We start from the raw sequence: 25,131 nt of genomic DNA on the forward strand, positions 1-25,131 counted from the left end.
AGATATTACTACAGACCCTGCAGACATCAAAAGGATAATAAGGGAATACTATGAACAATTCTACACAGATAAATTTAACAGCTTCGATAAAATGGACCCATTCCCTGAAAAACACAAGCTACCACAACTCACCAAAAATAAATATTGTTAGTAGCCCTATAACTATTAAGGTAATTTTTAAAAAGATTTTATTTATTTATTCATGAGAGACAGAGAGAAAGAGGCAGAGACATGGGCAGAGGGAGAAGCAAGCTCTTGGCAGGGAGCCCAATGCTGGTCTCAATCCCGGGACTCCAGGATCACGCCCTGGGCTGAAGGCAAACCCTAAACCACTGAGCCACCCAGGCACCCACTATTAAGGTAATTAAATCCATGATTTTCAAACTTTCCAAAAAGAAATCTCTAGGCTTCATTAAAGAATTCTACCAAACATGTGAAGAAAAAGTAATGCCAATTATATATAATCTCTTCCAGAAAATAGAAATAGTGGGAACATTTCCCATTCATTTCATGAAGCCAGTATTACTCTGATACCAAAACCAAAGATAGTACAAGAAAACTACAGACCAATATCCCTCATAAATATAGATGCAAAAAATCCTTAACAAAATGTGAACAAATAGAATATATTCAGCAATATAAAGGAATTTTACATTATGACCAAGTGGAATTTATTCCAAGTATGCAAATCTGGTTCAATATTCAAAAGTTAATCCGTGTAAAACACAATATTGAAAGAAAAAAATGGCTAAAGGGAAAAAATGACATGTTCACATTAATTGATGCAGAAGAGGCACTTGACAAAATTTAACATCCAGTCCTGATACAAATCTCTCAGCAAATGAGGAATAGAGGGGAACTTCCTCAACTTGATAAAGGGTGTCTACAAAAATACCTACAGCTAACATTATGTTTAATGATAAAAAACTGAATACTTTCACCCTAAGATCAGGAGGAAGGCAAGGATGCCCACTTTCACCACTCTTACTCTCAACATAATGCTGAGTTCTAGCCAGTACAGTACGGTCAGAAACGAAAATAGAAGGCATACAGATTAGCAGGGAAGGAATGAGACTTCTCCTATTTGGTGATAACATGATGATCTACATAGATAATTCAAAGGAATCTATTTTTTTTTAAAACTTCTAGAATAAGTGAGTTCAGCAAGGCCACAGGATGAAAGATAAACATTCAAAAATCTATTGTATTTTTATACACAAACAATGAATACATGGACATCAGAATAAAAAATACGACACCATTTATAATTGCCAAAAACGACTCGAATGTATAGCTAACAAAATATGCCTAAGACTTATATACTGAAAACCACAAAATTCTAATGAAAAAAATTAAAAGGAGATCTAAAAAAATGGAGAGGCATAACACTTCCATGGATTTGAAGACTCAGCATAGTAAAAATACCAGTCTCCCCAAATTGATAGACAGGTTTAACATAATTCCTACTCAAAATCTCAGCAAGAGTTTTGTAGGATTTTATCTAAAATTTATGCAGTAATTCAAAAGGAACTAGAATAGCTAAAATGTAAAAAAATAATAATAATAAAGTGGGAGGAATCAGTTGGCCGTATAGTCTGTGTGGTATTGACAGAGAAATAGACACATAGAGCAATAGAACAGAATAGAATCCAGAAACAGACCTACATACATATGCCCAAATGATTTTTTTTAAAAGTACAAATGCAGTTCAGTGAAGGAAAGATAACCTTTCCAGCAAAAGATACTGGAGACTTTAGATATCCACAGGCTAAAAGACAAAGAAAAAAAACAACCTTGTATTAGTCAGGGTTCTCTAGAGATACAGAAGAGAGAGAGAGAGAAGAGAGAGAGAGATTTATTTTAAGAAACTGGTTCATGTGATTGTGGAAACTTCAGGCAGGATAGGCCAGGAGGCTGGAGACCCAGGGAAGAGCTGACGTTGAAGCTCAAATCCAAAAGCAGTCTGCTGGAGAATTCCCTTTTCCTAGGGAGAGGTCAGTTTTTTTCTTAAGGCCTTGACCTGATTGGATGAGGTCTACCTATATTAAGGAGGGTAATCTGCCTTATTAAAAGTCTACTGAATTAAATGTTAATCTTTTCTTTAAAAAAAAAAAAAAAAAAAAAAAACCTTCACAGCAACATCCAGGTGTTTTACCAAATATCTGGAGACCATACCCTAGCCAAGTGGATAATTAACTACCACACACCTCGTCCTAAGTCTCATACCTTATACAAAAATTAACTCAAACTGAGTCATGGATGACTTCAATGTAAAAGTATAAAACTTCAAAAAATAAACAGGAAATCTTCAGGACCTACAGCTAGGCAAAAAGTTTTAGACTTGATACCGAAAGCAAAATAGATAAAAGGAAAATCAAGAAATCAGACCTGATCAAAATTGCAAACTTTTGCTCTGTGAAAACCCTGTTTAGAGGATTAGAAGACAAGCTACAAAGTGGGCAAAAATATTTGCAAGCCACACATCTGACCAATGACTCATATCTCAAATATACGGAGAACTTTTAAAAACTTTAAAAACAGGGATCCCTGGGTGGCTCAGCAGTTACGCATCTGCCTTCAGCCCGTGATGTGATCCTGGAGTCCCAGGATCAAGTCCCACATCAGGCTCCCTGCATGGAGCCTGCTTCTCCCTCTGCCTATGTCTTTGCCTCTCTCTGTGTGTGTCTCTCATGGATAAATAAATAAAATCTTAAAAAAAAACTTTAAAAACACACAGTCCAGTCAATTAAAAAAAACACAATCCATTCAGAAAATGGGTGAAGGACATGAAGAGACATTTCAGCAAAGAGGAAATGCAGATGGTAAATACCATCATTTAAGCATTAGGGAAATGCAAATTTAGGCCACAACGAGGTGTTACTACACACCCATTAGAACAACTAAGACAAAAAGTGTGACAATACCAAATGCTGGCGAGAATGTAGAGAAACCAGATCTCTCAGACACTGCTGGTGGGAATGTGAAATGCTGCAGCCACTGTGGAAAAGAGCTTGGCAAGTTTCTTATAAAACTAAACATTCAATTACCATAGGACCCAGCAATCACACTCCTGGGCATTTATCCCAGAGAAATGAAAACTTATGTCCACACAAAATCTTGTACATGAATGTTTATAGCAGCTTTATTTGTAATAGCCCAAAACTGGAAACAACCAAAATGTCCCTCAATAGGTGAGTAGTTAAACAAACTGTGGTATGATGAAAAGCAATGGACACCAAGTTGGGTGGATCTGAAGGATATTATCCTGAGTGGCAAAATGGTCTGCACGAAGGTCTCCACCCCTCACTCCCCACCCTCTCACCCCCACCCCACTAATCACAAACATTCTAGATTCAGTTCCCTATGATTGAAAAGACAAATTGGCCAAAAGAAGCACCCCAGGTGATTTCAGTTTTGTGGCAGTGAGTGAGGAGTGGCAATCTCTAAGGCAATGTTTCTTATATATATTGTTATCGTCCCACATCTACAAGACACACACACACACACACACACATCCAAGATGTCAGGATTTTCATACTATGGGATTCTGCTTCTATTGACTCATTTTCAAACATGAAAGATAGATGGGGTGCCTGGCTGGCTTAGTCAGAAAAGCATGTGACACTCAATCTCAGGGTTGTGAGTTCAAGCCCTATGTTGGGTGTAGAGATTACTGAAAGTAAATAAGTAAATAAACAATCAAACTTAAAAAAAAGATGTAAGAGACCCACCTAAGTCACTCTCAGGTGAGGGGAGGAAATGGTGGCTGGTAGCAGCACAGGGGAAAAGAGTAGCAGGGAAGCTGGGAAGGTAAAACCATCAGAGTAGTAGGGACAGGACTGTCCTGCCCTGTGCTCCAGCTCTGTAGTTTGGTCTCAGCCTGTCCACTAACACATGCTCAAGATCTTCCCCATCTGCAGCCCCAGTTCTGAGTCTTCAAACTGATTTGGAAATGTCTTCTCTCTGGAGAGGCCTTGCCAGACCCCAAGACTAGGTTAGCTCCCTGTGTTGTACATTCTCATTACACTTGAACCTAACCTTGGTATTATTTATCACAATCGTAATGACATATTTTGAGATTAAGTATTCAATGTTAAATAATGGTGGGTGGGTATTTCTACTGAATGTATCTCTGATCTGGGGCTATAAACTCTACCAGTATAGGGACCCTGTCGTAATTCACTTTTTGTATATTCTGGCACCTAAAACAGTGATGGTCTGAAGAAGGTGCCCAGTACCTATTTGTTGGATGGATCAATGAATGCAGGGCAGGGGGGTAGGGTGGATAATAAGCATAATTACTTACAATCGCATAAAGGAATGTAAACTTTGATTTGTATTTATTTTCTGTCTTACAAAATTGGAAAGACATGAATTCTCCCACTCATCACATCAGATAAGACTGAGTAGACAGGAAGGTGCTCTGGAGTAAAAAGCATGGTTCAACTACACAGGGCTGATCTGAAGAATGCAATGACCTCCCAGCCTTTGAGCTTTGGAGGCCCACTGTACCTTCTCTGAGGCATGGAATCCAAGCCCCAAATGTGCTACATGTGGGAATGTGGCCATCAGCACCCATGTGGCTATCATCAGGAGTTCCTTTCCACCCACCAGGGCTCCCTCTGAATCCCCCCATAGAGCTCAGGGGTCAGGGGGAGCATTGGCCAGGTCACAGTCCCCGCCCAGACTAATTAGAAGGACTGGTAGCTATCAAAAGTGGTTTCCATTACCTATATTTATTTCCCCTGAGGGAAGAACGAGTTGTGAGAGCAGAAAAGATTTGAGAGGAGACTCTCCTTTAGACTTTGACTTTTCTCCTTAGACTTAGGGCCCAAATGCTGTCCGTCACACTTATGCAGCTTTTCCATGACCTGTCATTCACACCAGAGCCCTCCCCATCAGCCAGTAAGGAAACATAGGCTCTTCTAGCGGCAGGGATGGGGGGGGCAGGGATGGGGACGTGCAGAGGTTACACGTCAGTACATTTTAGGGACAAGTCCAACCTGTTTAGCCTTTAACATTAGAAGCTTGCCTTTTCTTCTCAATATCCCGTGATTCAGCCCCAGGCCACCTAGGCTCCCCCCATGCCCTAGTCCTTTGGGAGAAGCAAGGTCCTTGCTGGCTGAGCTCCACATTCAATCCCTAAGTCAGAGTGAGCTCTGTCCTCCTCCCCACCTCCCATGTCCGCCCACAGCCACCTGACACCAGAGCTATTGCTCAACTCTGGCCTGCAGGGCTTGAATTAGTTTCTCTCCCCGGCCCCCAAAGAAGTCAACTTCTGCCCAAGCTGCTCTTCTGCTTTCTGCTGTTCTTGATTGAATTCATCCCAAGTTTCTCCTCACTTCCTGTAGCCTGAGCTTTCTCTGTCCTTGAGTACGCCTGGGGTGGGAGGCCCTTCCCTCACCAACCAGATGACAGTGGAGCTACGCAAAATTGCTAGAGCTGGGAGGGGCTCATTGAATCCCACTCTGGGACGATCTGTGCAAGGGGGTTTGATGCCCCTGCCCTAGGTGCATACTTTTCATGCGTGAACCTCGTTCAGAGTGCCCTGGAAAAAAAAATACAAGCATGGAGCTTATAGTTTTGATGCATGAGGCTTTTCCAGGCCCAACAGCATTTTTTTTTTTTTTTGGCCAGGGAAAAACTGTATCAGTTCTTAAAAACAAGAAATATGTTGGCAATTGCTTGATTCTGCCTGAAACTTGCCTTTTTTCATAGCTTGGAGGAAGTGCCTGGGCCCCCTGTTCATGAAATCATCCGGGAGCACTGAGGCCTTGATCCCATCAGGGTCCACAAGGCAAGGCTTCACGAGGGAAGCCTCCTTTGTGGTTTCTGTGGGGAGAGAGCCAGCTCCAGAGTCACCTCACCAGGCCTCAGCCCTGGTCCCCTGCCAGGATGCAACCCATAGGCCCAAGTCCTGTGAACTCTCCAAGCCTCGGTTTCTTCCCCTCTAACATGGGTATTTGGCATACTGTAAGTACTCAATAAATGTTAGCGAGGAGGGACACCTGGGTGGCTCAGTGGTTGAACATCTGCCCATCTGCCTTTGGCTCAGGATGTGAATCCGGGGTCCTGGGATCGAGTTCTGCATCGGGTTCTCCACAGGAGGCCTGCTTCTCCCTCTGCCTATGTCTCTGCCCCTCTCTCTGTGTCTCTCATGAATAAATAAATAAAATCTTAAAAAAATGTTAGCAAGGAGGAGTGGTGGGGGTTGGGAGGAGAAGGAGAAGGAAGTGACAAGATGACCATGGACTTTACTAGGACAAAGGGGCCTGGCCAGCAGTGTCTATGTCCTTCCCCTGTCCCTCTCCCTTTCCCAGCTCAGTCAAGGCTCCCACCATCGAATAGCCCAGACTCTGTTTCCAAATCCACAGGTGTGCGGCCCTGGGCAACTGGGTGCAATGTGGCTCCTGCCTGCCTACCATTACCCAATCGCTTCCAGGGGGGGAACGCAGTGCATTTTCTCAAATGAAGCCTGCTGTTTGTGTTTGCTCATGGTGAATTTTAAAATTTAGGAGATGACGAACTTGTTTACTAAATAAATATGTGCGTTTGGGTCTGTTTGTCATGTTCTCCCTCCCAGATGCCTTTGCCCCCTCCCGTTGCTAGGCTCCAGAGACGGCAGTCGGGGGCACTGGTGTATGAAGATGCCAGTTGTTGATCTTCTTGGACCTGAAACCTATTTACAGAGCACAGGATTTACAGTCAGGAAGGATTTTTTTTTTTTTACAGAAATGGGCAAATCCTCGATCCTCTCTGGATACAAACCTCCTTTCCAACAGTTATGAAAGGGCATTTTAACTTTAGATGAGAGCCCTGTTGGTGGCTCAACATTCTCACTGCTAAGTTCCATCAAAACATTGTATTGAGGGCAAGGTCACATGGGAATTGCCACCTTTGGGTCCTGAAATCTCCCCAGTAATGCCGTGACTCTGGAAGTGGGCAAAGATCCTTCTTTGTGTCCCTGGCTCACTCCCCCCCAGCCCTTGTGCCTCTAACGTCAGAGCATCAGCCAGTAACATATACCAAGGGATAGAATTCAACCCCGGGTCAGGGCAACTTGAACAGCTCTGTACAGAGGCCCAACTTGCAATTCTCCCCTCCATGGAAATTGTCCCCTCCAGGAGCAGCTGCTCTCCACCAGCTGCCCAGCCAGCTGCCATTAGGCCCAGATTTACTCCCACCACCTTGGGGTCCGCTGCACACACTCGCTGGGGCTCATCCACCGACCCCTGAGCTGGAACTGCCCACATTGGAATAGAGCCCTGGTTTCCTCTGGGATTTTTTATCTTAACAATAAAAGGGCAATTTATAGAAAGACCCCTCGCGCTCAGCCCACGTGGAATGAGATAAAACAAAAGCTTGCTGAGTCAGACCCCCAGAACCAGATTGAGCCAGAGATGGCACGAGTGTGGAACCAATCAGGAAGTGATATGTGTTCCAAAAGACTGGCTTAATGGGTCTCTTTAAAATACTTTTTTTTTTTTTAACTCTTAATCGCATCATGTAGGGTAGAACCCTCACACTCTTCTTCTATTTCCTTGTTCGGTTTGTGTTTGTTTTTTGGTTTTTTGTGTTTTTTTTTTGGGGGGGTTGGTTTTTTTTTTGGATGTTTGGTCTGCTTCTATATGCCATTTGTAGAATTCGTGGGTAACTGGAGGTTGGGTGTGAAAACAAGGCTGGCCACTCACAGAGAACAAGAGGTAAAGAATTAAGGATTCAGGATCCAAATCACTGTTGCTTCTGTGTTGAGAGGTTGTCACACAGGCAATTAAGTGTATGTTAATTTCCCAGCAATGTAGTGGGAAAATCAGCACATCAAATAAAATATTTAACACCCAGGAAAAGCCAAATGCATATTCTGCATGTGTGTCCTTAAGTGGTATTTTTATGGAAGGAGACCTTATTTGAAACAAATGTCAGAACAGAAATTGAGCTCATGAAAGGCGCTGAGAAACTATAGCACATAAGGTTTTAAATGTTGTTCATAAAAAGTATCGTCCTCAGCCTCCGTCCCTTCCATGGTCAGCATGCACATCAGACGCATGTGTTGATCTACCTGTGTATACAGTTGTCCTCAACCATCTGCACATGATTCTCTGCAAGACCTGGTAGTCAGGTTGCTTCCACGTGTGGATCCATCCCCTGGCACCCCACTGCATAGTATCAGACAAGGAAGGAATCTCCTAATGGCAAAGGGATTATTATCTGGAGATCCTCAGAGGAGGTCGCTGAGACCCACCTTAGAAGGAAGCTGCTTTCTCCCCATGGCAGAGAGACTCGGGGCTCTGGACCCAGAGTGGGGAGCCCCAATCCACCTTCAAGCTTCTGTCTGGGGATCTCGATGGGGGCTGAAAGCTTTTGAATGTAGCCTGTGCAGAAGGAAGCAGAGATTTGAGGTTGCCCCCAGCCCATGGCCAGGGGAGGCCCCCGAGATAGAGATGTTGTCCTGGCCGAGTTGGGGAGAGTTTGCCATGACTCTCATTTCTTTCTGTCTGTTCCCAGATGCCTGCCTGCCTGCCACCTTGCTTTTTCATTCATTTGTACATACATTCCTCAAGTATTTACCGAACACCTATTTCAGGCATACGCCTGGGCTCGCCAGGGCAGGAGTATACAGAAGATGTTTGTTTTCTCCTCTCCCTCTCAATGGTTCTTCTCTCCTACTCTCTCCCCATAATTCAGTGGTAACAGGGGTGGACGGAGGAATATCCAAAATTCATCCCTGTAGGAGACATCTGTGCCAGGAATTTCCGGCAACCCCCAAGGAGAGTGGCAGATTGATGGCACTCTAGTTAGGACTTACAAGGGGGCATTGGGGGGGGGGTTGAAGCCTGCAGCCAGGCTGTCTGCCCAAGCCTATTCTATAGTTCCCATTTATCGGGTACTTGCTCTATGCCAGGCCCTGTACGTGCAGTTTCTCATTCCTCATTCGATCCTCCAGTCCTGTGAGGTGGTTATTATAACTGGCCCTGCTTTAGATGAGGAAACAGAGGCCAGGAGGGGCAAGTGACTTGCCCAAGGTCATACAGTTAGGATGTGACAGAGTCCCATTCAAGCTTAGGTCTGTATTGCTCCAACTCCCAGGCCTTTGAAAAACTCAGATGTGGTTTAGACTTCAGCATGAAAATAGATGAGGAGGAGCTTCTATGATGTGCTATGAACTCTGTTTCAATGCAGTTTACTTGAGTTTATATATCCACCAATAAAAAGTTACTTTTTAAAAAATATTTATTTATTCATTCAGAGAGAGCGAGAGAGAGGCAGAGACACAGGCAGAGGGAGAAGCAGGCCCCATGCAGGAAGCCCGATGCAGAACTCGATCCTGGGTCTCCAGGATCACACCCCAGGCTGCAGGCGGCACTAAACTGCTGCGCCACTGGGGCTGCCCTTTTTTTTTTTTAAAAAAAAATTTATTTATCACCAATAAAAAGTTAATAGTAGCTCACATTTATTGAAGGCTTGGGTGACAGAAAGTCTATGGAATAGTTTTACATTTGTAATTTTATGTAATTGTTGCACAAAACTGTGAAGTACTTTTTAAAGGTTTTATTTATTTATTTATTCATGAGGGACAGAGAGAGAGAAGCAGAGATACAGGAAGAGGGAGAAGCAAGCTCCATGCAGAGAGCCCGATGCGGGACTCAATTCTGGGACTCCAGGATCATGCCCTGAGCCAAAGGAAGATGCTCAACCACTGAGCCACCCAGGGATCCCAAAACTGTGAAGTATTAATGCAATTATTTTTACTGTCCTCATTTTATGAATGAGGAAGACAACACTTAGAAAGTAACATGCCCTTGGGGCACCTTGGAGGCACAGTGAAGCATCCAGTTCTTGATTTCAGCTCAGGTCATGATCTCCGGGTTCTCAGATTGAGCCCCATGTCAGGCTCTGGGCTGAGTATGGAGCCTGCTTGAGAATCTCCTTTTCCCTCTCCCTTGACCCCTCTACCCCCTACTTGTGCATGCATGCTCTTTTTCTAAAAAAAAGAAAGAAAGAAAGAAAGAAAGAAAGAAAGAAAGAAAGAAAGAAAGAAAGAAAGAAAGAAAGAAAGAAAGAAAGAAAGAAAGAAAGAAAGAAAGAAAGAAAGAAAGAAAGAAAAAAGAAAGAAAGAAAGAAAGAAAGAAAAAAGAAAGAAAAAGAAAGAAAGAAAGAAAAGAAAGAAAGAAAGAAAGAAAGAAAGAAAGAAAGAAAGAAAGAAAGAAAGAAGAAAGAAGGAAAGTGGGGTGCCTGGGTGGCTCAGTCAGTTAAGCATCTGCCTTCGGCTCAGGCCATGATCCCAGGACCCCTGGGATAGAGCCCCGCATCTGGCCCCCTGCTCAGTGGGAAGTCTGCTTCTCCCTCTCCTTCTGCTCCTCCTGCCTGCTTGTGTTCACTCTTGCTATCTCTCTCTCTCTCTCTCTCTCAAATAAATAAAATATAAATAATTTTTTAAAAAAAATTTAAAAAGAAAGTAATATGCCCAAGGTTCTAGTAAAACCAGAGCACAGTTTCATTCTGGTTGGGCTCTGTGGCACATCAAAGACCCTCACAGATACTAGACTGTCCCTGTCCTGCCGTAAACCCTACAGAACTTCATTATTTTGAAATGATGACTTCTTTTTTTTTTTATGATGACTTCTTATACTCCTTTTCGGACCATATAACAGTCTCACCCACTCATACCCTGTAAGATGAGCTAAGTCATTGTCTCCTCCATAACCACCTCACTGAGAACACTTCTTAGCCCCAATATCCAATTAACCAAACCTGGAAGGCCCAGTGATGTGTTCACACAGGGACAACAAGAACCAGAATATTATGAGCCTCAGATTTCCGGACACCCTTACAGGTTCATGGGCCTTAAGATGAAGGCAAAATAAAGGCATAAATTTTTGATATTTAGAAGTCATAAATGCTATCTAAAATTTGATTTTTGAAAAAATACCCCCCTCTGTGTCTACAGTCTACACAAGCAGAATCCCCAAATGGGAGGCAAAAGAGAAGTCCTCCTCTCTGAAAATCAGTTTATTTTATAAATAATAAGGTGACCCTCATGAAAGTATTGCTTGTTTAGAGATGTACATCACATTACTGAATGACCATATTCCTTGACAGAGAGTGCTTCATGCTCTTTTGCCCCTCATTCTGTGGCACAACCACTGAAGACCCAGGACAGCTGCCATTTTGTGCCAAGAGATTCTCTTTCCATTTTCCAAGGAAGCAAAGAACAAGGCATGTCCCCCTTATCTCCCCATACCCTGCCTGGGGTCATGCCCTCGAGGACTTATTCTATTTCAGCTTCTACCTCTAGGCAGCCAGAAAAATGACTCTGAACCACCCACAGAACAAGCACCTGCTTCAGTTGTCCCAATGTGAGCATTCTAATCCCTAGGTTTAGGAGAGGTTTGCCTTCCACCCAAAATGGCCAGGCCCTTCTAATAGGTCAGCACTGCTGATCTTAATACCCCACTCTTGATTTGGAACAGGTGGGTGCCACAGTTGTTCAACTCTTGTTATGACCCAGAGCATGGCTCAAACAATATAAGATTCTTCATAAAGAGTCTGCGAGAATGCCAGATGGTATTATTGGAGGGAAACAAACTCAATTCCTTTCTGTAACATCTCCAGCTAATGGCTTTGACCAGGACTAAAAAGCACCCAGTCCCTGGTGCTTTCTTTACACTCACTAAGTAGGCTTTTTTTTTTTTAAGTGGACACCAAAATGTTTGTGAAAACCCAACTTTTGTCAGGGCTTGGGGGCTGCCTAGGCCTCATTGTGTAGAACATGGTACTGATGTAAAATGAGCCACTGAATCTACATTTGGCTGTCTGGTCCCCTGCCCCACACTCTCATCCAAGCCCTGTCTGGAGCTTCACAAACATCCAGGCTTGGTAAATAAAGCCCGGCATTCTTTTTAAAGACATGATGAAATCAGAAAAAGACACAATCTCTGTCCTCAGGGTGGAATTGGGAATATGTGATCTCCCACTTCCGTAACAAATGTGAGAGTTTGGGAATGTGTGGAACCCTTTTTCCATTCAGAAAGATTTATTGGGTGAGCCTGCAGGCCATTCTTCATAGTTTGGGGTTGCCATATTCGGTTGCTTTGTACAGAAGCCATGCACAGTTCCCTTGTCAAAATCGATTGGGAAGGCCTGAATATACAGCGTGTCCTAAGGTTCATTATGTTCTGGGTACACATGCACCTCCTAGAATAAATGTGTTACATGGAAATCAGGAATGACTGCTTGTTCTCAAGAAGTCTAAAATACAAGGAGTGATCAAATATAAACAGTGATCTAGAATTATCTTCTCTGAATGCCTCTGAATTTCTGTCTCTCATTTATGGCCTTTCGTACCCCCTGCACTTCCCCTGCTTGAAAAGCTATTAATTTCCCCACCTCCCCATCACCCTAGACTCTGATCCCCATAAACAATCTATGCTTTTTTTATCCTCTTTTTTAAAAATACATTCCCTGTGTTTACGTTCTCAGTGGTGGCATATACGAGAAAGAAAACTGTGGAAGCTCCGTGAGCATGGCAGATGCTTCCAGTCCTGTCTTTGCCACTTACAAGCTCTGTGTCTTTAGTGAGTTTCCTAACTTCAATAAATGTCTATTTCCTTCCTTCCTTCTTCAAAGGAATTTGGGTTTCTGCCATCAGGCAGCTGCCTCTGATGAATGGTCCTGTCTCCTGGGTGGACTTGGTTTCTGTCTTTGTTCCGGTAACTCAGGAATGAAACAAAAACGTGACCAAGTGAGAGGGTCAGGGAAGCACAGACTCTCAGCTCAGCTGGTGTCTAACCAGGTCAGCCCTCTCCAGTCTGTGAATACTCTGTCTTTTCTCTTGTCTTTTGCAAATCTTGAGCAGATTCTAGAAAGTTTGGTCCTTGCCCCTCACAGCCTTTTGCCCTCTTAGAGCTTTACCCACCTTTTCCCTAGCTGTGGGAAGTTGCCGCCAGAGGCCCTCTGTGCTTTGGTTTGCTTAGCGACCTCAACTGAATGGGAGTTAGGTGGGACTCCCTCTCTTGAATAACTGGGCCACCATTGCATACTGGAGCAGAACTCTGCCACAAATCTTGGCACAGGAGCCCCTGGGTCAGGGCACTCCAGGACTTTCCCTTTCTTTCCACATTGATTAACTCATAATAACTCACTATGTTGTATACGGTGTAAAGGGGGAGAGAAACCAGGCAGGCTGGTGGGAGGGCCTGAGGCCCAAATCCACTGATCCAACCTCAATCTTGGCCAAGGCCTTCTGCCCTTCTGGGCTCCCATTTCCACAGCTTAAACATGCAGTACCTGTCTTTGGAGGACCGTCCAGGAGGGATGTAAAGATCTAGGGAGATAACAGGAGAGCTGTGTACTCTATTGAGGGGAGGAGGGGGTCTTTTGTGCAATAAAAAATATCCAAGTAAAAGAAAATGTTTGAGATCTGTTTCCATACGTGACCCATATGTGTATGTTCAAGCAAACTTTTAAAAATCTTTGGATTCTGCGATTGCTTAAAACATTGCTAAGAAGCATAAGCATAGAAAATAAGTCATGACTGCTCCTCCTTTCTAGGTTAAACAGAAAATATTTATACTTTGGAGCACTTACCCTACAGCTATGCTAGGGCTCCCATAGATGTAGCTCCAAGGAGCAGAGCCCCAGCCTTTTTGATCCAGTGCAAGAAGTTTGGCAAGAGAACCTCTGGTAAGGGGCTTTCCGTAAGCATGCTGCTTTTAGAAAGGCTATGTCAGCCCCCCGCCATTTAGAGCTGGGCAGTGAACCCCATTCTGAGTATCTTCCTCAACATCATGACCCACCTTCCTTCTTCTCCCTCCTGCTTCCCCCTTGTAACTGTCACCAATATCACCAAGCTCCAGTGACAACAAAAACCTGGCTGGGGTGGGGGGTACTCAATCCCTGGTAGACAGTACTACATGATCTTCTATGTATGAGGTATAGAGGCTTTGGGTGTCAAGGACATAGTGAGACTTTCAGAAGAAGACCTATGTACATAACCTATGGGTGCATGGGGTGTGTGTATGTTCTCCATTGCCTGTGTTTATAATATATATATACTAATCATGAGCATGATATGATACATAATTCTGAGCACACTACAAATGATGATATTATGAACGCACACATGGGAACACACATGCGGCTTCCTGTGATAGAACTTTAAAGACCCTGTTGGGCAGCCCCCGTGGCCCAGTGGTTTAGCACCGCCTTCAGCCCAGGGCATGATCCTGGAGACCCTGGATCGAGTCCCATGTCAGGCTCCCTTCATGGAGCCTGCTTCTCCCTCTGCCTGTGTCTCTGCCTCTCTCTCTCTCTCTCTCTCTCTCTCTCATAAATAAATAAATAAAATCTTTAAAAAAATAAATACCCTGTCATCTCATGCCCCACCGCCCTTCCTAGGACAGGAATGCCCTCTCCAGCCATCCTGACCAGTGCCCATCCAGCCTCTACCTGAATGCCTACAGGGAACCAAGAAAACCCTTGTAGATGAGGAGCACCAGCATCAGCATCTCTTTAACTGTCCCCATTCCTTGGAACCTCACCATCTTTGTGATTCTTCATGAAATTTAAGATCTTAGCAAGACATGGAGTCAGAAGAGCCGTGGTTGCAAGCTCTTACCTCAGGAAGGAAGTAGGTGTGTCTACTGGGTTGATTAGGAAAATATATTTATTAGCTCACAAGGGACGCTGTACAAAGTACCACAAACTAGGTGGCTTAAAACAACGGATACCTTGGGGGTGCCTGGGTGGCTCATGTGGTTAAGCATCTGCTTGCAGCTCAGGTCATGATCCCGGGGTCCTGGGATCGAGTCCTGTGTTGGGTTCCCTGCTCAGCAAGGAGTCTGTCTCCCTCTTCCCCTCTTTGCTGGTTGTACCTCTCTCTCTGTCTCCCTCCCTCTCTCTCTCTCTCTCAAATAAATATTTAAAAATAAATAAAAACAACAGAAATTTACTCTCTCATAGTTCTGTAAGTGGGAAGTCCCAGATCAAGTACCAGAAGAGCCATGTTCTCTCTGACAACTCTAGGAGAGGATCCTTCTTTGCCTCTTCTAGTTTCTGGTGTTTGCTGACAATTCTTGGCATACTTGGACTTGCGAATGCTTCATTCACTCCTTTCCCATGGCTGTCATCCTCCACGTGTCTTCGCATTATTTTCCCTCTGTGCAGATCTCGGTGTCCAAATGTCCCCTTTTTATAAGAACATCAGTCATAATGGATTAGGGACCACCCCAATGATCTCATTTTAACCTGATTATTTCTGTAAAGAACCTATTTCCAAATAAGGTCACATTCTGAGGTACTGGGAGTGTTAGGACTTCAAGTATGAATTAAGGGAGACACAATTTAACCCATAAATATATATAACTATATATATAATATATTATAGATAGACATAGAAGGAAGACAGCGACCTAGGGTGGAGGGTTATCTATTATATAACAAATATATTTGCATATGTTATGTACATGTATACAGGTATTTGCATACATTACACACATATATTTCAAGTCTTGGCCCTTGAGAAAAATTTCATAAGAGTTCTTTATTCTTTGTTAAGGGAATGATAGATTGTCAGGGCAAAGGAGACCTCTTTTTCTTGTTAAAATATATTTTAATAGTATTATATATCACATATGTATATACTATCAGAATAATATTATATGTCAGCATGTTATATTTTAACATCCATATATTACATATTTATTTTAATTATTTATATGTTCTGATATACAAATAATGAACATAAGTTCAACCCGTTAGGTATATATATTTTTTACAATGTGCTTGCAACTCGAACTCATGACCCTAAGATCAAGACCTGAGCTGAGATCAAGAGTCGGACATTTAACCAACTGAGGCCACCCATGTGCCTCTGCAATGTGTTGTGTTTTCGTTGTTTTTTAAAGATTTCATTTATTTATTGGAGAGAGAGAATGCACAGAGGGAGAGGGAGAAGCAGACTACCTGTGGAGCAGTAAACCAGTTGCAGGGCTCAATCCTAGAACCCGAGATAATGACCTGAGCCGCAGGCAGATGCTTCACTGCCTGAGCTACCCAGACGCCCTTGTAAAGTGTTGTTTTAACTAAAGTATAGTTGACTCACACTGTTACATATTATGTATATATTTTAACCACATGCTAATTGCATGAGGAAGGTACCAAGTCAACTCTCTGCCCCAAGTATTTTGGTATTGCTAGGATAAGGAGCTGTCACACCCAGTATCAAACCTTTGTTATAGGGGCACCTGGGTGGCTCAGTGGTTAAGCATCTGCCTTTGGCTCAGGGCATGATCCCAGGGCCCTGGGATCGAGTCCTGCATCAGGCTCTTCACAGGGAGCCTGCTTCTCCCTCTACCTATGTCTCTGCCTCTCCCTCTGTGTCTCTCATGAATAAATAAATAAATCTTTAAAAAAATCTTTGCTATATAAAAGGTATAAGTAAGAGAAATGGAGGGTGATATTTACCAGTGAAATATGATAGCATATGTGAAGATGGGATCGACCTCAAAGCATTTTGAGAAGCCCTCCTACTAGAGGAAGTTGAAACAAACCTGAAGTTGGCCTGGATGTCTCTCTTGCTCTGGATCGGCAGAGCGGAGAGGCCAACCCAGAGGGAGCGCAGGGTCAGCTCGTGGTCGGGGGTACTTAAGCCATCCTGTCTCCGATCCATCGCTGGGAACCTCTGCTGCTTTCTGACGTCCCCCTCCGCGCTGGGAGCTGGCAGCTCCAAGGGGAACAGATACGTGTAGCCCAGGCTTTAGCTTTCTCCTTCCAGCCGAGGGAATCCAGCCACGGGCCACTGCGGTTGGCCACTGTGTCCCCGTGCCTCGGTTGACCCAGGCAAGCTCCTGCCAGGCACCCCATCGCTCTGTGGTACCTGTGGGCCCGGGCCTTCCCGCTCTGACTACACCGTGGCTGGGGCTTGAGAATTTCTTCTTTCCTCCCAAATAAAGCCAGTCCGGAGGACAGTTGCACCTGTCTTCTGTCTAGAGGTGGACTTAGTTTACTTGCCCGAGACCATCAGAGCAGGGATAGCCTGTGAATCTGTGGCTGAATCCAGGCATGCTGACACTGTTTGTTTGGGTGTTTGACAGAGGGAAGGAGGACAGTGACCAGGGTTGGGGTTAATATAAGAAGTCCTGGCTCTCTCTGGAGTGGCTGGCCGAGAGCTCATGGAGAGGGCTGTGAAGGGTACCATTGTACTGAGCAGATGTAAAGCCCTTGGCATCAGTAAGCCCAGCAGGCAGGCAGGTAGGTAAGTGGGTAGGCTGGAGACCTTGACCCTTGACCCTTGACAGGGGCCCTGCACTCTCTACCAAGAAATACTCTGCTGCTACTCCAGGCCTTCCGCCAAGAGTTTGGGGTAGGAGTGGTGCAGGGGTTTAGTCAGTAACCAGATTCAGACTCTTAGACCAGACAAGGAAGGACAGGGGCAGGTGGCTGGTGGTCATTCATTGATTCCTTTGCTCTTTCACTTGATAAATATTTACCAAGTACTTACGATTTACCAGATACTGTAGTAGACCAAGACCCAGTTCCTTAAGGAATTTACAGTCCAAGGATTAAGGAATGGAAAAAAATAGGAGGGACCAGGGCAACAGCAGGAAAGAGATTTGGGCTTTCCTTTCTCTTTAGTGTGTCTGTCTGTCCAACCATCTGTGTGTGTGCATGTGTGTATGATTTCCTCTTCCCACAGTGTCCTTGCCACAGAGCAATGTACTTTTCCCTCCTCTAATATACAGCATGCCTCCCAAATTGTAGGGTGACAGTGACCACCAAACTTCCTATCAGAGGATCCTTTTCCAAATCTTTTTTCCCCGCTCAAGAGCCAAGGGATGGTGAACGGCCTCAGTCAGGGTGTCCACACATCACCAGTGGCCACGTTCTGGGTGGGACACACATAAGGAAGCTCTGGATGTGGGAAAGATACATATTGGTCAAGTCAGTTCCAAATCAACCAAACAGCCCGTAAAGTCAACTATGGTTGGATTTGGACTTAAGCCATCCTTCTGCTAGGGCCCCATACATGGACCTTGCTTTAAGAAAACCTGTCGCCCCCAAATCCCAACTTTGAAAGGGAGAGAGGAATGTGCCTGACCATTTCTGGAAGCCATCTAGAGCCCTCCTTTATTGACACAGGTGTCCCAAAGAGGTGGTGAAGCCCTTGAAGGAGCATCTGATTCAATCTCTGCCTTCAGTTGGTAACATCAGGAAATCATCTCAGGCAAACAGGCCTTTATCTGGTTTGGGCAGACCCCCCCAGAGACCGCTAGTGGGTTAAAAATGCAGCATGTCACCATGGGGCTGGGAGGTCTGCATAGACACAAACTCACCTTGTCTTTTAAAATGAGAGGGAACTCTAGGGCTTTGTGGCCAAGGGTGTAGCTTTCTGAAAAATCGAGCTCAAATAAATTATTAAATTAAAACATAAACTGAATTAGGGGCATACCTTTGAGATTTTCCGTACATTTTATGGAAATTATGAAACACATCCCTTCATTCAACTTTATAGTTAAACTCTACTTCTCTGCACGAGGGAAGGAGTTCCACGACCTGATATTTGCAACTTCCACTAAAGCATGGCTTTCTGTATTTATTTGGAAATACTTACGTTCCGTCAGGGTCCAGCTTACCCTTGTTGTGCAGCCTCATTATGGTTTCACTTCACATCGGACTACTCACTTTTTAGTAACCAGAGTTGTGACCCAACAAAAGCTTCTCTTACAAGGAGCTTGGGCTCTTATTTATTTCGCAATCTTTATTTGTGCATGAGATGAACCATGACATTTAAACTATGCCTGATAGCTTAACAGATTATAAGAACAAAACCAGATGGCCCAAACAAAAATAATGCTTTGATTGCTTTCAAATTCAATGTCAAAAATTAAAAACAGCTTTCAAAAAGTCTTGACTTTTTTTTTCCAGAAATGACTTTGGATTTTACATGTATATGTATATATATTTTATATATGTATTTATACACATAAAATGTATTTGTTATATAAAAATATAAAGTATATATAGATATAAATATATATAATGTTTTGTATATATATAAAATGTATATGTATGTGTGTGTATATATGTATAGATAGATAGATAAATAGATAATCTGCCCCCAAAATCCAGAAGCACAGAAACCAAAAGTTGAACAGTGGTTACTTTAAAGATTAAGAAGTGTTTTCTTTCCTGCATCCATGCATTTTTCCGCAGTTACACTTAGAATCTGCAAACCCTTTTTTAATGACAACCTTTTTTCATTGAATTTTAATGAAGTCTTTTCTGGGGTTGAGTCAAGGTGTTTTCCTCTGTTGAGAAAGTGGACATTGTTAAGCATTAGCAGTTCATAATTTTTCTTCCACCCACAATGATGAATAACGTGTGGTTACTGTAACACTGTGCTTCACAAGCCTCGCAGCCTGAACGGAACCCAGATTCTTTTGAAGCGAGGTAGATCCCACCAAAGCAGTTATTTAATTCTCTGACTCACTTTCACGTACCTTCAACATCATTAGCATCATCACAGCCCTCACTTTTCTTTGAGCACGGTTAACCAACAAATTCTTTAAAGCTGGGCTTTATAAAAAAAGAACTTCCATTTGAAAAGCCTCCCAAACCTTGAGGAGGCTGGCAGGACACAGTCAGAATGTGAGGATTCGAATTTCTGGACTACGAAGTTCGAGCAGAGTGTGGGGATCCTTCTTTTCTGTTCTTGTTTTCTGAAAGGATCTTCGCTCCAACTCAGATTCATTTTTCTTCACATCAGCTGCAAGAGAGCAAACAAATTTTGCTGCAAATCAAAACCCTGACAGTTTTATTTCCCTGAGATAATTGCATACTGCTTGGGAGTTTCCTTTTGTTTTGACAACAAGATTCTGAGAAAGCAATATACAATTGATAACTATGCTGTCGTGAGTATACTGAATTTTAAAAATAAATAACTGTCGACCCAAAAAGCTTCCAGGAGCCTATGGAGTGAGTTCTTTTTCCAAACTGTTCCAAAACCAGATGTGGAAATGTTTAGCTAATTCCTCTCCCCAATCCCCATGCAAAGGATTCATATGTGTCTCTAACGACATCAGAGGAGATGGGAAGGCAAAAATCCTGTCTGCTTTCACAAAACATACACAGCACAAAACAAATTTGGTCTGCAGCTTTTGTCTCTTTTAGAAAGGGTCTTTTCTTCCCGAGATTAAAAATGTTCCGTGTCTATGCCAATATTCAGTCTCTTTCTTGTAAGACGTTAAGAAATAGAGTTCCTGTTCCCAAAGTGAAACATTTCATGATTTTTCTTAAATGTGAAAGATAATGAATGAATGAATGAATGAATGAATGAATGAATGAAAAAGATTTATTAAGAATTAGGCTTATTAGGGAGTTCTTGAAAAAAAATAAAGGCAAGGAGGAAAACTCTGTCCGAGGAACTAATGGAAAATATATATGCAAAGACCACATTTAGAAAAACAGAAAGCTACTGTACTCTGTAGCTGCAGGGAAAGCAAACATTTTGCATCCAGGTGCCACTAGCAGCTCTGGGTTAGTGGGCCTCTGCAGCTCGGCTCAGGACGGCTTGTACCAATAGCTGAGCCCTGCTTGGCCATATGAATGCACCAAAGCTCATTGCTTCTGGAATGTCACAGGGATAATTTGCAATCAAGTCCAAATGGGGCTACGGTAATGCAGTCACTGAGAACTGCTTTCTAAATGCCTAGCCTCCTCCTCCCTTTGCCTCCTCTTCCTCCTCCTCAAGAAGCTGGATAGTAGTCCCAAGGTGAGCACTCCCTTCTCTGCATTTATTTCTTCCTTGTCCTCAGCTCCCCTTAACTCGGAAGATTTCTGGAGACTTTTAAATAGGATTCTGTCCACAGCTCCAGGGATGCTGTGCACAGCCCCAATGATGGCTAAAAATACCTTCCACTTGGCACCCCCCACGTGCACGCACAACCTGCTCTTCTGATGCCCCTTCCCATCTGTAGCCCCTCAGCCTTCTTCTTCCTCTTTTGCCAACTACCCAGAGCCCACCCTGTCCCTTGCCTGTCAAATCCCATTCTGCCAGCAGGCCTCAGCTAGAAGTTAGGAAAGCCAGCTGATTGGATGTTTTTGCACTGTGTTGTGAATGACTTGTCACCATCCCCCAGCACGCGCGCACGCACACACACACGCATGCACACACACACCGCCTCTACCCCAGCCTGGGAATTGTGGGCAGCAGGAAAGGGGAGGCTGCCCAGTTCTGATGATCTGTACTTAGCAAAACAGAGTGACTCCTGAAGCGTGGCACTGAGCTAGGGTTACCAAGCTTATTAGCAAGAACATTCTGCTCTCCTCCTGGTCCCCCACTCCTCCCTCTCACCTCAGAGTTGCGTAGTCTTGAACATGAGTCCCCCTGACTTCCATTTTTAAGTTTTATCTGAGCTCAGAGGTAGGTTGTCACACACACACAGGCATCCTCATGGATTGCCCCCTTGTGTGGCAATCTGTTTCTGGCTGTGAAAAATCAGAGAAAAGAGACTGTCCTGAGTTTGGAGATTGGTACTAAATGAATCCCCGAAATCGGCAATGTTACTAAACCCCTTTCTTCAAGATTGATTCAGTGCAAGGCCATTCAGAAAGTGGATGTGGAGGGTGAGGTGGTCCAAAATGATTGGTCAGGGGGATGACTCTTTTGTTTCTCAGAGACTCTGGGCTTTTTATAACCTGTTGGGATTACTTGTGAGAGGGAATGGCGGGGGAGCAGATAGGAAAGATGCTTCAGAAATGGAAGGCTGGACTCCCCAGACAAGAACTCGGCCTTAAACTTGGGTCTCAGTTTGGGGTTTGGACAACCAACATGGAATAGAAGGATTGTTTCTTTGGCTCAATTCCAAGAACTCCTTAAAGGGCAGGTATTTTTTGTTCAGGGCAGATAGGTCCCAGCTATGAGATGATATTAAGGACAGGAAAAAAGAGAGAGGGGGAGAAAGCCATTCCTAAAACACACTCAGGGTAGGATGGGCTCCGTTAGATCAGGACCAGAGTGGATAGCGCGGTGGTGATGGAGTGATGAGCTCAGCGAGTACTGCATGTTGTTCCAGAGCAAGCGATCTATTTGTATAACTGTTGAGTCATTATCCAAGAACAGCTGGCATTGGAGTGGACTTGTGTTTTGTTGTTGTTGTTGCTATTTTATTTTGTTTGTTTTGTTTTTTTGGAGGGGTAAGAGGGTCAGTTTCTCTGTTCATTGCTGCTGCTTCTATTTCTGCTTTGCACAAGACAAAAAGGCAGTCCCAGGAGAGACATTTCAGAACAAGCCAAGAAGGAAGGAAGGAGATGGCTCTTTACACCCAACAAGCCCACGAAACTGAGGAGTCATGAATGAGAGACATGGGGAGGCCCAATCGGTACCAATCAGATCAAGTCAAGTGCCTGAGTTAGAACCAAAGTCTTTCATGCAGGCCACCGCCCTTTCCTAGTGGGTTCATTATACCATGGTTTCCATCAAAGAATGCAGCAAATTCATCAGTTTCAAAGGAAAGGAAAGAGCTGCATTTTTGCAACTGGGGAAACAGGAAAGATAGAAATGCCTCGGGATGCTTTTGAGTACAGTGCCGTGCATGTAGTAGGCACTTAATAAGAGTCAAAGGATGCATTTGTATACACAGGGGTGACTTAACTCATCAGGGAACAAAAGTAAAACCTCACGCTTGCGCAGACATTTCCTTCAAAAGTTTAGGGTCGTTTCTATTTGATGTCATTTTCACTTTTGAAATGAGAGCTGAGTCCGACAATATTTGATGGTGTTCCTCTTCCTTCCTTCTTGCGTTGTTTGTCACCTCCTTCTCATATTGTGGGGTTTTTTAAAAAGATTTTATTTATTCAAAAAAAAAGATTTTATTTATTCATGAGAGACACAGAGAGAGAGGCAGAGACACAGGCAGAGGGAGAAGTGGGCTCCATGCAGGGAGCCCAGTGTGGGACTCGATCCCAGGACCCTGGGATCACAACCTGAGCCGAAGGCAGACTCTCAACCGCTGAGCCACCCAGGTGGTACCCCAGACTATATCTCCTTCTCTGACTTTTATTAACTCCTGTTTGTCTCTAACCAACACAGGACAATAAGGAGGAGTCTGTTTGTGGCATATGAGAGGACACGGGGGCCCTTAAAGAGGGCAGTGCTGCCAGCTTGAATCAAACTGTATCTCCTGTCACCTTAGTTCATGTGTGGCATGAAAAACAGTTTCATTTCCTTTGTTGGGGTTGCACACAAAGGGATGCCATCACTGACCAGTGTTGACTCTCATTCAGAAGATGAGGGACATGCGCTTTATACTGCAACAGTGTGGCGAAGCCACTTAGAGAAGCCGCTGTCATCATCTAGCAACACATGAGTTCCAACAATGAAATTAAAATCCTGTTCTCTCTCACAAGAAGGTTTTCCTTTTCTTTGTTTTGTTTTCAGTCTTATTGAGGTATAACTGACAAATAAAACTGTAGGATATTGAAAGCGTACAACGTGATGGTTTAACATATGTATGCATCGTGAAAGAATTCGCCCAATTGAGTTAATGAACACATCCATCACCTCACCTTTTTTCCATTTAAGTTCTCCTCACTTCACCTTTTGAAAATACTTGTTTTAAAAGGGAAAAAATGATTGTGTTTGAACTTTCAATAGGCAATAAGATGATTGACCTTTTGTGTTTTTGTGTGCTCTAGAAATCCTCACCTGACAGCGTCCTGATTCCTGAGAGTCGTTACCTGATCAACTACAAGGATGAAAGTTTTCGAGTTGATAGGAGGGATGGTCATCCTTGCCTCTGTGTTCTCAGCCTGTTCCACACAAAGCCCAATGACTGTACTGTGCTCTATAGACTGGTTCATGGTCACTGTCCACCCCTTCATGTTGAATAATGATGTGTATGTACACTTCCATGAGTTACACTTGGGCCTAGGGTGCCCTGCCAACCATGTCCAGCCACATGTCTACCAGTTCACCTACCGCGTTACCGAATGTGGCATCCGTGCCAAGGCTATCTCTCAGGACATGATTATGTACAGCACTGAGTTGCACTATGCTTCGAAGGGTACCTCTTCTAAGTATGTGATCCCGGTGTCATGTACTGCTCCCCAACGGTCCCCATGGCTTACTCTGCCCTGTTCTGTAAAAGTAGCCAGTGAGGCCGGGGCCACAGCCCAGAATGGTGAGGCAAGCTATGAGGTGTTCACCTTGTCACAGTCTAGCCAAAGGCCCGACTGCGACTGTCCACCTTGTGTGTTCAATGAAGAAGGGCGTGCCCAGGCTGCACATCACCAAGTGGAGGCTGAGGAGGGCCAGCTGGTGCTGCCATCTTCCTCTGTTGATATTTCCGAGGATTGGTCTCTTCGCTCAGACGATCTCCTTGAGTCCATGTGATCCCCAGGTTTGGTATGGGGAGTCTCCTGTAGATAGATGCTTTTTCTAACATTAGTATAGAGTATTTTTGAATATCAGACAAACGTGTTTTGGAAGCCCCCTTATGAGTGCCTTTGAGAGAGGGCAGTTCGTGGTTGTTTCTTGAATAAAGCTGTTTTATATTTTTATATATTTTTAAAAGGAAAAATAAAACTTTGATGGTATAAAAATATCAGTTCAACATTTTGATTTAATGAGCACATATATAACTTTTGCTATGGGCCACAGTGTTATCAGGGCTTCATAAACATTAGCACCCAGTCTCTTCTGTCTGAGATGACTGGGCTCTGCTCAACTGAATCCCTCCCTCAGTGTCCCCATTTCACTCACACTATGCACCTCTCAACCTAGCACTGAGCCTCACACCTTCCGGTCTGATCAATGGCTGTACCACTTTTCATTCACGGGAGGCATAGATTCCACTCGTGATTTATAAACCACCAGTGATTCTAAGGATTGCTCGAGTCATGTTCCACCAACTTGATGGTAAGCTCCTGAGGCCAAGGGCTGGATCTTCTATTTAGTCACAGACCAGTAGTACTTTGGAAGGAGTTTTGTTCCCTGACTTATGTGATCAGCAAATTTTCACCCAGGTTTGGCTCTCCATTAGCTTTCACATACCCTCGGAAGGGAAGAGGTGAGTAAATATATTCAACAGATATTCACTGAGTGCTACTACATGTCAGGTACCATTCTTGGCA

At 43.8% G+C, this 25,131-nt stretch overlaps 2 protein-coding genes across 3 annotated transcripts in view; both read left to right on the forward strand.

The window, feature by feature from the left end:
- PABIR2 (PABIR family member 2) overlaps positions 1 to 23,833 on the forward strand; it is a 214,588-nt gene extending 190,755 nt beyond the window's left edge. For both annotated transcript variants that reach the window (XM_077889116.1, XM_077889114.1), the window contains one exon: positions 23,695 to 23,833. In XM_077889116.1, the coding sequence (XP_077745242.1) occupies positions 23,695 to 23,719 (25 nt within the window). In that variant the 3' untranslated portion in view covers positions 23,720 to 23,833. The remainder of the gene's footprint in view (positions 1 to 23,694) is intronic.
- PLAC1 (placenta enriched 1) lies at positions 23,753 to 24,600 on the forward strand. Its single transcript, XM_077889119.1, has one exon. The coding sequence runs from the start codon at positions 23,753 to 23,755 to the stop codon at positions 24,389 to 24,391; it is 639 nt and encodes a 212-aa protein (XP_077745245.1). The 3' UTR covers positions 24,392 to 24,600.
- Positions 24,601 to 25,131: the final 531 nt, after the last annotated feature.

The sequence above is a fragment of the Canis aureus genome, chromosome X (assembly GCF_053574225.1).
Source record: "Canis aureus isolate CA01 chromosome X, VMU_Caureus_v.1.0, whole genome shotgun sequence".
In the NCBI taxonomy this organism is placed as follows: Eukaryota; Metazoa; Chordata; class Mammalia; order Carnivora; family Canidae; genus Canis; species Canis aureus.

Excerpts from the sequence above, each read along its gene's own strand:
- PLAC1 (XM_077889119.1), top strand. The coding sequence starts at position 23,753 with ATGAAAGTTTTCGAGTTGATAGGAGGGATGGTCATCCTTGCCTCTGTG.